The 14,951-nt window shown below is 42.9% G+C and overlaps 1 protein-coding gene across 33 annotated transcripts in view; it reads right to left on the bottom strand.

Moving 5' to 3' along the window:
• The window catches only part of ENOX1 (ecto-NOX disulfide-thiol exchanger 1), a 658,487-nt gene that overhangs the window by 292,028 nt on the left and 351,508 nt on the right, over positions 1–14,951 (bottom strand). For 20 of the 33 annotated variants that reach the window (XR_014819514.1, XR_014819513.1, XR_014819515.1 and 17 more), the window contains one exon: positions 3,954–4,100. The exons of the other annotated variants lie outside the window; for them this stretch is intronic. Coding sequence is in view for 11 of the 20 variants with exons in the window: in XM_084981818.1 (XP_084837944.1) it covers positions 3,954–4,041 (88 nt within the window). In the remaining 9 variants the exon portion in view is untranslated. The remainder of the gene's footprint in view (positions 1–3,953; positions 4,101–14,951) is intronic. 33 annotated transcript variants of the gene reach the window in all.

The following is a 14,951-nucleotide window of genomic DNA, read 5'->3' as shown; positions in this document are numbered from 1 at the left end:
ACCAGAAATAATATTCATTATGGCCATTCAAGAAACATTTTAAATGGGATTCCCTATCACCCTAGGGTTTTTATTTTTAAAAAGTGACGCATGTACGTGGGAAGATGCAGTAAATGTCTGCCTTCCTCCCATGCACCTCCATTTCCACTGCAGAGAGACAACTCCTGCTAGGTTTGTGTAGCCTTCCAGAAATTCTAGGCAAAGAGTACCCTTCTATGCAAAGAATCAACTTTTTCATAGAAATCCATTGATCCAGTCATTCATTTTGCCATGGGGAAAAGCAGTAAATAAAACACAGAATCCAGCCTGCACCCGACATTCTGGTGGGGGAGCTAGATCATAAACAAATATATGAAATAGACATGATGTCAAATAGAAACAAACAGTAGGGAGGAAACTGCTGCTGGTAGTGGGGGTGGTTCCAGTTATAAATGCAGTAGTGGGGAGTTCTCACTGCAGTGCCGTGGGTTAAGAATCTGACTACAGGGAGTTCCCTTCGTGGCTCGGTGGTTAACGAACCCAATTATGATCCATGAGGTTGTGGGTTCAATCCCTGGCCTTGGTCAGTGGGTTAGGATCTGGCGTCACCGTGAGCTGTGGTCTAGGTTGCAGATGCGGCTTGGAACCCGAGTTGCTGTGGCTGTGGTGTAGGCCAGCAGTTGTAGCTCCGATTCCACCCCTAGTCTGGGAACTTCCATATGCCTTGGTTGTGACCCTAAAAAGCAAAGAAAGAAGGAAGGAAGGAAGGAAGGACGGAAAGAAAGAAAGAAAGAAAGAAAGAAAGAAAGAAAGAAAGAAAGAAAGAAAGAAAGAAAGAAAGAAAGAAAGAAAGAAAGAAAGAGGAAGGACGGACGAAGGAAGGAAAGAAAGAAAGAAAGAGGGAGGGAGGGAGGGAGGGAGGAAGGAAGGAAGGAAGGAAGGACGGACGAAGGAAAGAAAGAAAGAAAGAAAGGGAAAAAGAAACTGACTGCAGCTGCTCGGGTCACTGCAGAGGCATGTCAGGATCTCCAGTCAGGAGCTGTGAGTTAAAGGACTGGCATCGGCCACCACTGAGGCTCAGATTCAATCCCTAGAGTGGGAGCTTCCGTATGTGGCCATAAAATAAATGAATGGATGAATAAATAAATAAACAAATAAATAAACAAGCAAGCAAACAAACAAACATGGTGGTGAAGGAAGGTCTCCTTGAAAAGAGGGCATCTGAGCAGAGACATAAAGGAGGTTATGCTCTTCCACGTTTACTCTTCCTTCAGCAGTACATCTTAGAGCCCTTGTCGTATGAGAACTTAAAGATCTAAAGATCCTCCTCAATCTTGCAATGGCTCCACGACACTCCACTGTTTGCATCGACCACAACACTGCTGGGCATTTTGACATTTCATGGAGGCCATGTGTTAGATTAATCCTGTTATTTGATTTGTTAGGGGGTCATCTGAGTGGCTATAAAGAGATCTGGGGAGTATAACGCCTGATGATGTAAAAAAGGGACTTCGATTAGGTGTGAGAAGCTGTGGCTGGAAGCCCTAGAGGGCCCCTGGACCAGGTGACCACGTCGTCACTGAGTACTTAGTGAACTGCTTCGTACGAGCTTCATATGAGCAGTTTCCCTTTTCCTGCCACATCTTAGGCTGGGCTTCGGCTGGGCTATGTCCACCAGGCACAGGAGAGAGGTCCAGGAGCTTCTCTATCTGGAGGCCAAGGTGACATCCTACTGGCCTCAGTGCCAGGCTACGTGTCACCCCTGCAGAGTCAAACACAAACCCTCCAGGTGACGAGTTTTTCACATTCCCCACAACGGAAGCACAAGCAAAAAGTTTTTAGGGATTAGTTAACCCTCTGGGCTCTGAGTACCATCTCCTCCCTTTAGAAAAAAGCACAGAAGTTTCCTTAAAATAAAAACGAACAACAACTACCTACCATACCTATTTACACGGCTACAGATGTTTAGCATCAGGCCACGTGACTCAACAGATTTCACACTTAATGAAAGATTCATTTATTCATTTCACTATTATCTGAGGCGGTACCTGGATCATGTCAGCACGCTGCCAGGCTCTGTATGAGGAGTAAATTATCAAGGCAGTATGGTTCCTCCCCTCATCACCTGCTCGCTCTTAACAAAGATGAACAAGGGAAAAAAATACTGTGATTGAAAGTGGTGCCAAGATCAATGCAACAGGCATTAAAGACAAGGGGAGGATGCTATGACCCATAGGAGACAGAAACAGGCAGACTGAGATACAAAAGGGGTCCTGGTTGAGATGTAAACAGGTAGGGATGGAGGTGGAACCAGGGGATTCTGGAATGGGGTGTGTATGTGTGTGTTGGGAACATGTATGAATGAATGGCAAGCGAATGTACCTGCACTACAAGCAAAGGCCCAGGTGAGTGGGAAATGCAGGGATTATAAAGGGAACATGAAATGGCCTGGTAGAGCTTCAACACAGAACCCGGGGACTGGCTGCAGGTGAAAGGACATGTCAGCTGGAGCAAGACTGGCAAAGGCTTCCGAGGTCCCTACCTTGTCAATAGACATGAGTTTTGAAAGAAATCAAGAAAAGCACTATCAACCTCTTCTTCTTTTTGTTTTGGCTTTTTATTTGGCGGGGGGGGGGGGTCGGGGGAGAAGGTATTGTGTACTTTGGTTTCACAAGCTCCGATTCCAGTGATTTTTAAAACCAACTTCATAATTATCAAAGTAATACATGTCTCTATCTTAAAAAGGCAAGTAGTATTATAAAGCCTATCATCAAAACCAGCCATTCCCCAATGCACCTGTCCCCACCACCTCCTCCCGCTCCTCAGAAATCACTTTTTTTGGTGGTTTGCTTTTATGATGAAAGATGATGATGTGCCAGAGTGAGTGGTCTCCTACTCAGCTAAGAGTTCTGCCCCAACTGGTTGCTCTCAGGTGGTTAATCTCTGGGCTGGCTCAGGCCAGGAAGACAAGCCAGTAAATCTAACCAGCCATCTCCCTCAAGGGGGCTGAATCCCTTTCATGGGAAAAGACAAAATGTTTATCTTTGAATTCTGATATTTGATTCCATATATTTAAGTAATGAGTGTATATATTGAGATCTGAGAGTTCTTTTTTTTTCTTTTCTTTTTAGGGCTGCACCTGCAGCATATGGAAGTTCCTGGGCTAGGGGTCAAACTGGAGCCGCAGCTGCCAGCCTACACCACGGCCATGGCAATAACGGATCCCAGCCACATCTGCGACCTACACCTCAGCTTGCTTGCGGCAATACTGGATCCTTAACAGAGCGAGGCCGGGGATGGAACCCACATGCTCGCGGACACTGTTGGGTTCTTAACCCCCGGAGCCATGATGGGAACTCAGAGATTTCTTAAATGATCATGCTTAGAGATCATCTAATGTCTTTTTTTTTTTTTCACCTTTTCTAAGGCCACACCCGTGGCATGTGGAGGTTCCCAGACTAGGGGTCTGATCGGAGCTGTAGCCACTGGCCTACGCCAGAGCCACAGCAACGCCAGATCCCTAACCCACTGAGCAAGACCAGGGATCGAACCTGCAACCTCATGGTTCCTAGTCGGATTCGTTCACCACTGTGCCACAACGGGAACTCCTCTAATGTCTTACTACTATGCAAAAGGAGCAAAAGTGGACTCTCTTACACCATCACCACCTCCCAGCAAGCGTTTCACCCCCATGTTTCCCGTAGATTAAATAGTAACTCGGGGGAAAGTCGCTTTTCCATGTTTACATGGTCTGTCCTGTAATACCACTGACCACTGAGGAACACAGTCTAGCTTGTTCAGTCTGGTTTTTCCTGGTGTTGTCTTTGTCTTCTTTTTTGTGTATGCCTGTCACCAAGTTTTCAAAGGAACGAGAAAAGCCCTATGAAAACCCTTTTTTATGTGATCTGGTTTTCCCTCCAGGAGCCTCCCATCGAGTCCATCTGGGCTCCAGGTTTCCCAGGCCAGCTGCCCACCTGTTGTCCTGGGGCTTCTTTTTAACACCATCTTGCGAAATCCCTGTGCCTCTCGCCTGTGCTGGGTGCCCCGCCTCCTGGATCCCATGGTCTCCTCTGTCTTGGGTTACATCCTCATTTTTGTGCAGCTCATTCTCTAGTTGCTTCCTGAGAAAAGGTACATGGGAGGTAAATTTGTTGAGACCTTCCTGGCGCGGCTGAAAAACGTCTTAATTCTACTCAAACTCCGTTGCCCTCAGAGTTCTGCAGCCTTAACTTCATCGTCTCCCAGTTTTCAATGTTGCCATCGGGAAGTCTGGGGCCACTGGCACACCTGAGCTTTTATCTGCGACCTGTTTTATTTCTCTGGAAGGTTTAGGAATCTTCTTTGTACTCCCTGATGTTCTGAAATTTTATAGCAAAGAACCTTATTGAGGACTGTTTCTTATCCACTGTGCTGGGCACCTTCTTGTCCCTTTAAAATTGGACACGCCTGGGAATTCCCATCGTGGCGCAGCGGAAACAAATCCAACTAGGAACCATGAGGTTGTGGGTTTGATCCCTGGCCTCGCTCAATGGGTTAAGGATCCTGTGTGGCCGTGAGCTGTGGTGTAGGCTGCAGATGCGGCTCGGATCTGGCATTGCTGTGGCTGTGGTATAGGCGGGCAGCTGCAGCTCCAATCAGACCCCTAGCCTGGGAACCTCCATATGCTGTGGGTATGGCCCTAAAAGGCAAAAAGACAAAAAATAAATAAAATAAAATAAAATTGGAAGTGCCTAATGTGCTGATTTGAAATTTTTTCCTGTAAATTTTTTTTTTTTGATACTTGTCTCCTCACCATTTTCTCTTTCTTTTTGTTTTCTTTTTAGGGGTGCACCTTGGGCATATGAAGGTTCCCGAGCCAGGGGTCAAATCAGAGTTATACTTGTTGGCCTACACCAAAGCCACAGCAATGCCAGTTCTGAGCTGCATCTGTGACCTATGCCACAGCTTGCAGCAACACTGGACCCTCAACCCCTGAGCAAGGCCAGGGATCGAACCCTCATCCTCACGGACACTATGCTGGGTTCTTAACCTGCTGAGCCACAAGGGAACTCCTCCTCACCATTTTTTTTTTTCTATTTTCTCTTTTTGAAATACCTACGATAAAAGGCTGTACCTTGTGGGCTGATTTACTGCATTTTCTATCTTTCTCCCCCAGTTCTGGATCCATCTTTGCCTGTTAATCTACTTTCTATAAAGTTGGCTTGACTTTAGCATTTACACTTCCCAATCTTTTTTTTTTTCACTCTGGGTTTAATTTCCACAACCTCTTTCTTGTTTTCTGATTGTTTGTTTTTTAGAGAACTTACTTTTTGTTTCATGGGTATAACACTCTCTCCCATTTTTCTGAAGGCAATAAAGGTTGTTAAAAGCTCCTTTGCTTCTTGAACTATCTGTATCATCTCCAAGCTCCCCATGCCCTCAACCTGTTTCTCTCTCTGCTTCGATCTCTATATTTTATTCTTTTTTTTTTTCTTTTTTAGGGCTGTACCTGTGGCATACTGAAAGTTCTCAGGCTAGGGGTCAAATCAGAGCTACAGCTGCCAGCCTCCGCCACAGCCACAGCTGCGTGGGATCCAAGCCATGTCTGTGCCTGCACCACAGCTCATGGCAACACCAGATCCTTTACCCACTGAGCAAGGCCAGGGATTGAACCAGCATCTTCATGGACACTAGTCAGATTTGTTTCCACTGAGCCACAACAGGAACTCCCTATTCTATTTTTTATGTTGGGGGTGATTCTTAAATATCTGGTGACCCTCTCACTACTCATTTATACTTAAGACATTCACATATATATGTGACATTTATCACATATATTATAGATAAAGAACATATAGGATTCATTTACTTTTAAGAACAATGGAGTCCCTATACGACTGACTGGAATCCCTGAGAGGAGGCAGCCCTCTCTGGGAGGTAGCTGGTTGGGAATCCAGCCATTTCAATAGAGACTCCATATGCCAGTCAGGTCCTTTCTTTAAGGGTCTCTAGATAAGAACCTTAAAATCCCTTCTAAAGAGCCTGTCCCTGGCTACAGGTGCTCTGGGAGCTATGCTGTAGGACAGCCCAGGAGGGTCTTATCTGTTCAATCTACGGAGCTTTGCTTAACTGAGCTGTTCCCCTCTCTATCCTGAGCCCTATTTCCCTGAGGCCAGAGCATCTCAAATTCAGTTGAGCCTGGAGCCTCCAGCAGGTAGCAGGTGTGAGGGTGGAAGAGGAGCAGGGCCGAGCTCTTGCATGCACTCTGTTCCACTAAGTACTGCTAACTGCTTTGTAACTACTGTTAACCAGTCCCCCTTTCGTAGACTCACCCTCACCCCATTTCTAAGCACCCTAGGGTCCCCTAGAATGAATCTGCAGGCTTCTCTCCGTAGCCCTCAGCCACTCTCCCTCCACCACTGAGCCATCTTCCCAAAGTGTGCTGACATCTCTTGTTTTAATACCACTTCCACCTCCGTTTGCTCTCACTCTCATTCTCTATGTCCCTGTATAATTTTGGGGTTCTTTGCTGCAATTTTAGGGAGGTTTTTGGAAGAAGAAGATATAAATGCATGCGTTTAATCTGACAGAACCACAAGTCCTCGGTCTTAGACATCTTACTTTGTACTTATGTACTTACATTCTTCCCTCTAGCCTAGTTACTTTATCCAGGGAACTTTAGCTATTACCCCAAATCAACTACAAACTACCTAACAACTACTCTCGGGCATACCTGAAAGGAGAATGCCCAAAGCATTTTAATTCCCTGTTAGTGTCTAGGGAGCACCAGGCCAAGTGAGTTGAACTCCTTTGTGCATTTCTTTTTATACCATTTCATTGCTGTCTTGGCTCTAGAAATTTGGACCAAGAGCCAATTTGAGGCAGACGTCTCAGCAATTTTTAAATAATAGGGAGGGAGGGAGGGAGGAAAGGAAGGAGGGAGAGATGGAGGGGTGGACCAAGAAACAAAGAAACAGACATCAAGAAAATGATTTTAAAAAAGAATAGGAAGAGGATTGATCCAAATAAATAACTGTTTTAAGAAAGGCTATGAAAGTTTATTAAATAAAAGGGACTGAAGGAGCTCCCATCATGGCTCAGTGGTTAACGAACCCGACTGGTATCCATGAGGCTGCAGGTTTGATCCCTGTCCTTGCTCAGTGGGTTAAGGATCCGGCATTGCTGTGAGCTGTGGTGCAGGTCACTGATGTGGCTTGGATCTGCCATTGCTGTGGCTGTGGCATCGGCTGGAAGCTACAGCTCCAATTCAACCCCTAGTCTGGGAACCTCCATATGCCATAAGGACAAAAAAAAAAAAAAAAAAAAAAAGAAGAAGAGGAGACTGCAGAAAATCATTTGACTTTAAGATAACTAAACAATGATTACTCACTTGGAAGGCAGTTGAGTAATTTCTACCACTCAATATTTTATATGTATATATATGTATATGTGTGTGTGTATATATATATATATATATGGCTGGTTATTCTTTTAATATATTACTTGAATATATTTGTATTTTCCTGAGTACATTTATTATAAATTTGTCCACCTAAAATTATGCAATTTCCTCTACCCTGTGCCACATTTGATTACGGGCCAATATGTTTTTAAAGAATTAACCACGTTGTCAACAAGAATGCTTCTAAGGTAGCTGTAATCATATCTTTGAGCTCAATAAGATGAAGGACTTTGTAGTCACATTGACCTTGTGTTGAATCCCAGCTCTTCCACTTACTGAATATACAACCTCCCGGTATAATATAAAATAATATAATCCCCCTAATAGGAAAACAAACATACTGTTATCTATTTTGCAGGCTGTTCTATGGATTAAGTCATATAATGCATATGAAGAAGCTGACATACTGTCGGTGCTCAATAAATAAAAGCTGTTAAAAATCAGAACATGAGAAGATACTAAAACCTGAAATCTCTAAAAATATCTCTTCTCTAAGTGAATATTTTTCACCTCTGTTGTTAGGCAACCTATCACTGGTCTGCTGGTCAACCGGAAGTAACAGAAAAGCAAGAAGGAAGGTCTTACAGGCAACTCAAGAAAGCAGTATAAAAGCAGTGGGGGGGAGAGGAGAAGGCCTGGAAAAAAATTACAGAAAGTGTTTGACTTTGGATCAGTTCCTTGATCTTTTTGCAGTTTATTTAGCTATTAAAATTAGAGTGTTGGAGGAAGTCCCTCCAGATGTTTACAATGAAGAGTTTTGTGGTTGGGTAATTTTGGAATATGACTCCCCCAACCCATGCTCACCCATTCAAGGAAGCAGTTCGATTCAGTTCTGCCTGGAGTATTACAAATTTATTTGCTTACACATCCTCCCCACTTTTTTTTTTTTTTTCCCTGGTACTATGCACGCACATATTTTGGAAAGGGTGAACGAGCTGATCTGCAATTTCCCACCTACGATATATTTCTCTGGGTTTTACTACTTCACCTAAATGTTTGGTTAAGGGGGGAAAAGGATAAATGGGACATGTCAGGAATTTTATTTATCGATGCTTCCTCCTACAGCAGCATGTAACTTTTAGAGTGGGAGAAAAATCTGTCATGATGCCAGCGAAACCAGGTATTTAGAAATAGTTTGTTAAGTATAGTTTAACATTTCATCTAGATGGTACCATCAATGTCTTAGACAGCTGATCACCAAAGCACTGGCTGAACTGCTGCCAAGTTAGGGGATTTGATTTGGTTATGAAGATGGACATATTCCTGGGACACATCTGGCAATTTTGGCAACCAGTGAATGAAATGAATCAGCCATGTAGTGATCAGACTGGCTGCTCAGGGATCAACATGACCTGAATGGAAAATAACTGTGGGATAAATGAATCCCTAGGCTGTAGGACTGTACCCTGACACCAGAATAAAACTCAAATGGGCATTCGTGAGGAATACGTTTTCATACTAAAATTACACATTACACTGTTATTGCTAATGGTCCAATCCTTTCACTTTCTATCACTCTACCAACATCTACTTTTATCTGAAAGGAAAAGGCTGTTCTAACTGTTGCTGGGAATGAAAGGCTGTAGCAGGAAAGAGACCAAAGAATGTACCAGAAAAAGATCTTGGGGCCAGATGATCTGTCAGTAATTTTCCATGTGGCCTGCTTTTCTTACTTTTACAAATGACCATCCTTAAGTAGCTTATAATGTAGTTGATTCCACTGATAAATTTGGGATTTCCATTTAATGCCTTTTTATCTTACAAAATCATTCTCAATTTATCTACATAGCAGAGATAAAAGGGAATAAATATTTTGATGTTCTTTAATTAACTACAGGCAATGAAGCCCCTGTTCCCTCTTAACTACAGGAATTCTATGAGAACCTGTTGCAATGTTTTTCTTTTTACTTCTGATGTGTCTCTTGCTGCTCAAGGCAGCTAAGGTTTTAAACTGTTCTAATTATTTCTATACTTTTCTTCAATCTTCTAATCGCACTCCCCAAAATACTTTTCCTTCTTCTTGAGAGGAAGCTTATGCAGGAACAATTCTGTAGAACCCAAAGAAGGAGGGTTTTGGTAGTAGGGCGACCTACTGAGGGGTTTCTCACAGGGTAGGATTTTCTGTGCTGAAACCAGCCCACTTCACTTACTAAGTAAGTACCATACTAAGTGAACTAAGCCAGAAAGATAAAGACAAATACCATATGATATCACTTATTTGTGGAATCTAAAATATGGAAGAGATGATCCTATTTAAAAATAACAAACAAACACAAAACAGAAAGAGGGCATGGCCAAGGAGAGCGGACTTGGGGTTCGAGAGTGGGGGAAAGGGGAGGCAGTGGGAGGGATGGGTATTTTGGGGGTTTCTAGGGATGCAACCCGTTATATCTGGAGTGGATAGACAATGGGATCCTGCTGTACAGCACAGGGAAATGTGTCTGACTGGGTCACTTGGTTGTACAACAGAACTTGATGAAAGATTGTAAATAAACTATATTTTAGTAATAATAATAACAATAAACAGCCCAGGACCTGATGAACAAAGTGGGTCACCCTGGTTGGTAGCTTCAGAGAAGAGTGGACATGGCAGCAGATGGCATCGGGAAGTTGCCATTTCAACCCTCCTGTTGGAAGAACTCTTCTTGCATTGCAAACTAGCTGTGGAAAGCCATCAAACACCGAATGGATGAATGCATTTTAATGACTTTCCTTTATACCAGTGGGTCTCGATTTGGGCTCCTTACCAAAATCATCTGGTTAGCTTTTTAAAAATGATACCATGTCTTGATTTAACAGGTCTGAAGGTTCGCCCCAGTCATCAGAATAGGTGTCTAGATTTCTCAAGCTTATCCTAATGTTACCCAAGGCTAAGGAACACTGCTTTACATACTTTCAGAGATTCAACCTACAGGTGGTGATTCAACGTACAGGTGTGGCCTGAGCCATTCAAAGCAAGGAGAAATCTACTTTATGATTTCTGACTTTTTAAATCGTGCATCCACGTTTCTACTTCACACCGAAAACAAATGAAAACCCACACATTGACTTTAAATGTATTCGCCTAGGGTTCACGGTATGTCTCTCCCTTGTCATGTTCATTCTGATTATCAAGCCCCGCCATTGAGTGACATCATTTTTGGCAGGAGAAACTCTGTTATTAGGTAGACAATGTGGGGCCACAAAGATTTAAAACTCAAGGTCTCTGCCTTCAGGGAGCTCACTGTGGGCCACAGAAAAGGTGACTCAACCATCAAGCAAATGACCTCAAGAGGAGCTCAAAGAGGAAAAGGCTATGGTCTGAGCCAGTTGGGAAGAATGCACAGAGCAGAGGATTCAAAGAAGACCTTGAGGACTGGGTAGAATTTTAACTAGAATCTGGGCCAGGAGGAGTGAGTAAGAAGCCATCAGACTACCAAATTCAAACATGTACGCAAATGCTGAAGTTCACGGTCAGCAATGCAAACTCTATGTGGCCAGTTGCTGGGCAAGGAGATAAGGAGATCTAAGTAAGCCAATAGTTTTTGTTTTTGTTTTTTTTTGGTGGCATCCGTGCCTGACACTGGAAAGAAGAATGCAACTGGCAGATGAAACAGCTGGTCTGGTAGAAGCATAAGGACAAGCTGGGTCTACAAGGTCTGTAACTCAGAGAGCCACAGCCCAGCAGCGACATAGTTAAGTCCCTGTCCTCTCTCGTGCTGGGCTCCCTGAAGAGACCTCATTACCCAGGCATCAAGGCCAAAGCTGCCTTGCCAAACCCCTGAGGTGCCTACTCGATCTGACCAAATGATTATTTAATGTTGTAGGAATATATTTAGAACGAAAATGCTGCAAGAGTTAGGTATGACTGCCTTTCAGGGCATGCTATTTGATTATCAATCATTGATTTTCAGCTCCTTTTATAACGCAACAGCCTTCTCTCTGGATTTCAGCATTAAGGCACTGCCGTGCCATTTATCTCTGCCTCTTGAAATAGTTGATTTTCATATTCATTCCCATATCTGGTCTTTGTGCAAGATATTAACTAAATGCCAACAAACGACCTGGGTACACATCATCTCGGGAAGTCGGTTGGCAAAATGAACAGTTAGAAGTCGGCACCACTGGTTATTTCACACATTATTAACTTATATTACAATTCAAATAAGCTTACAGCTGGCAAAAAAAAAAAAAAAAAACTCTCTTCCGTTAAGGGATCCCAAACATAATAGGCTTAATCAGAGATAAATTAAATTAGGCAGCCATGCATACTATGGCATATTAATTCTGAGTAGTTATTAAATACATTTTCTGTTATCAGCGGTGTGAACAACATTATACACAAACAAATTCTTCAAGAGGATAGCAAATAAAGTTTATGTTTGGGATGCTGTGTGCCTGACATTTCCCCATGCCTCCTTATAATGGTAAATAATCTTTTCTGCTAATAATGGCAGTCGGTTAAGTCTCCATAAATGAGTTGACTTCACTCCCCGGCAATTAAGCAAAAGAACAGCAGATGAAAGTGCCGGTGTGGTTTTGGAGTTTTCCAAAGGGAACTTTTCTCCCTTTCTATGGCAATTTGTAACAGAAGGCGTTAGTGAGTCATGGGTGAAGCAAAACTGTGCAACATAAAAGGTAACAAATATTCATTATGTCAAACATGATGAATCTCATTCTGTGTTTGGGGTAACGTGTGCTGCTGGAAAATAAGAAGGAAATTATTAAAGTTGAATGCTATTTTGTAAATAACATCCTACCGTTCTTTCTTTCCTTCCATGGTAGTAATCGAAGCCATCAAGCTAGCACTCGGATTCCATAAACGAGCAAATGATGAAAGAAAAAAAAAAGACATCTAAGGAATAAAAAGACGTACTGAGGAAGGTAATGTGCACACATACACACATGGTCCCCTTCTGGATGTACTTTTGGCATATTATCTTCTTCTTCTATTAATCCGTCAGACCCTTTCATTTCTCTATCCAGAAGCAATTCAAATGACTAAGCATGGCCCCCCATTCCCACCGCCAAGTCTGAGAAAAACCTGTGACATTCTTTGCTCTTTGCACATTTAAAACTCAATGTAAGGTGACAAGAACATTAAGCTGCCCAGTGAGCAAAATGTGAAACTAATCACTATCTGTTCATAGCTGTGGGTACAGTAATTGGCAAATTAAAGTGCCTGGGAATGGCTGGGCCACCTGCATCAGAAAGCATCACCTTGGAATAACTAATGAAGACAAATGTAAGCAGCCGGTTTTACTGAGAACTTCTTCAAACACTGGCAGCCTGAAAAGGCAACATTACGGCACCTATTTCATTTACTGTAAAGTAAGCACCATGTGGAATTTCTGTTATTTAAAGGAATAAAATGTAACCACCCTTGATATTTCGTCTATACATATTGGTTGAATTAAGAGAGCTATTTACCCCTGAAAACCCAATGTTTCTCTTTTAGAGCTGGCAAACGGAGATCATCTTGCTTATTGAAATGTTGAATGTGTGGCTTTATAACAACTTGATTCAAAGAAATACAAATGCTTCAAAAAAGAAAATAACTTAGTTTTAATAAACTTAATGAAACTACTGTTCATCCATCCATCCATCCATCCATCCAATCCATGTACTCAACATTTACTGAATACCTACTGTGTGCTAGGCACGTCTTGATTGAAGGCAGAGAGAGAGAAATGGCATCTCCTTAAGGAGTTTGTCAAGCATACAAGGAAAGTTGCATGCACACAGCCAACTGGGGTGGGGGGGTACACACGTTGCTAAGGAGATTTCCAGAGCACCCCTCCCTCTCAGAGACTTCCGAGAGAAGACTCTTGAGCTGCCTTCCAGAACAACACAAAGAAGCACAAGATGAAGCGCTTCTGAGCCTGAACAAGCTTGAGAAAAGTCTTCCGAGCTGAGAGAGCAGCGTGTGCGCAGAATCACCAAGAAAGTCATGGTCTGAATGAGGAAAAGAAATCGCCTTCAGAGGAGAAGGAGGAGGTAAATACAAGAGGCGAGAAGTCAACAGCTGATGAAGGGGAAGGCTGGGCAAGGGTGAGAAGACATGCCCAGGACTTGGGATTTAATTCAATGGGGCGGCAGTTTGCAAAACATGCTGGGAGCTCTTGGGTCCCAGGAAGAAGTGAAGAGTGAAGGAGCCACAGTAGCTTTACCAATGTCTGTTTTCTATTGTCCTTTCTAAATTTCAGAGAGAACTTAAAATTTGGAATAATTCTCGGTTTACAGAAAAGGCGCAAAGAGAGTTCCCATGAACGCCTCGCCCAGTCTCCCCTACTATTAACCTCTGTGTGTTACCACGGCACAACCAAGAAAGCAACGATGGTACCTTGCTATTAACTAAACCCCACACTACGTTCTTATTTCACCACTATTTCCATCCATGCACCTTCTCTATTCTAGAATCCAGTGTGAGACATTGCATTCCACTGAGTCATCATGCCTCTTATTTCTCTTCTGATGTCTGATGGTTTCTCAGTTTTTCCTTGTTACTCATGATCCTGCCAGTCTGGAGGAATGTTTGCCAGGTATTTTACCCTCATTTCGGGTTTGTCTGATGTTTTCCTCATGACTAGCCTAGGGTTCTAGGTTTGGGGAAGAATACCACAGGGGTGATGTGCACTTTCCATCGTGTCCCATCAGGGGGCACATATCATCAACGGGACTTGGCACCTGCAAGGCTAACCTTGACCACTTGGTTAAGGCTGGGTTTCCTGGGCTTCTCCACTGTAAAGTTACTCTCTTCCCTCTTCACACACTCTCGTATTTGGAAGTCAGTCACTGAGCCCAGCTCACACTAAAGGATGAGGGTAAGCTTCACCTCCTGGAGGGGGCTATCCCTATCTATACTATTTGGAATTCTTCTACAAGGAAGAGTTGTCCCTTCCACTCCAATTATTTGTTTATTCAATCATTTGTTTACATTAGGAAGAACACATGCACATTTATTTTACATTTTAGATTATAATCCAATACCATGTCATTTATTTTGTTGCTCAAATTGTTCCAGCTTTGGCCACTGGCAACTTTTTTAGGGTGGCTCTTATGTTCCTTTGATATGCTCCCATCCTTTTGTTCTTTGAATAAAACTTTATTATTTGAGGGCATATCAGATCATCTAGTCTTAGACTGCATTTTTTTATTGCCCTAGCCCTAGATCCAGATCTCCAAAGATCCCTCGTTCCTTTTACTGGAGGAGGCTATTTAGAAACTAATGTGTGGGCACAGGTGTGCTAGATGCTATTGGGGTATCATTGCTCCTAGGCTCTCTCAGCAGAAAGAGTAAGGAAATTACAGGTATGTATTCAAGCCCAGGTATGTGTGTACACACACACACACACGTGCATGTATATATACACACATGGCTGTAATTGTTTCTGCGTATGTCCATCTGTATATATATTACACTAAACATGGGTTCATACTAATATGTCCAACTCTAATCCAGTACTAAATGGTCCATTCTGGCTTTCCCTCTATGCTTAACTGCAAAGGCCATCACAGGGAGAAACCTGGCCCTCACCATCCATTTATTTAT

The sequence above is a fragment of the Sus scrofa genome, chromosome 11 (genome assembly GCF_054392235.1).
Source record: "Sus scrofa isolate SSC_HxYL_T2T_F1_AM1 chromosome 11, Sscrofa_HxYL_maternal_Yorkshire_Landrace_v2.0, whole genome shotgun sequence".
NCBI lineage: Eukaryota > Metazoa > Chordata > Mammalia > Artiodactyla > Suidae > Sus > Sus scrofa.
Note: the sequence above shows the minus strand (reverse complement) of the source record. Positions and strands in the feature narration are given on the sequence as shown.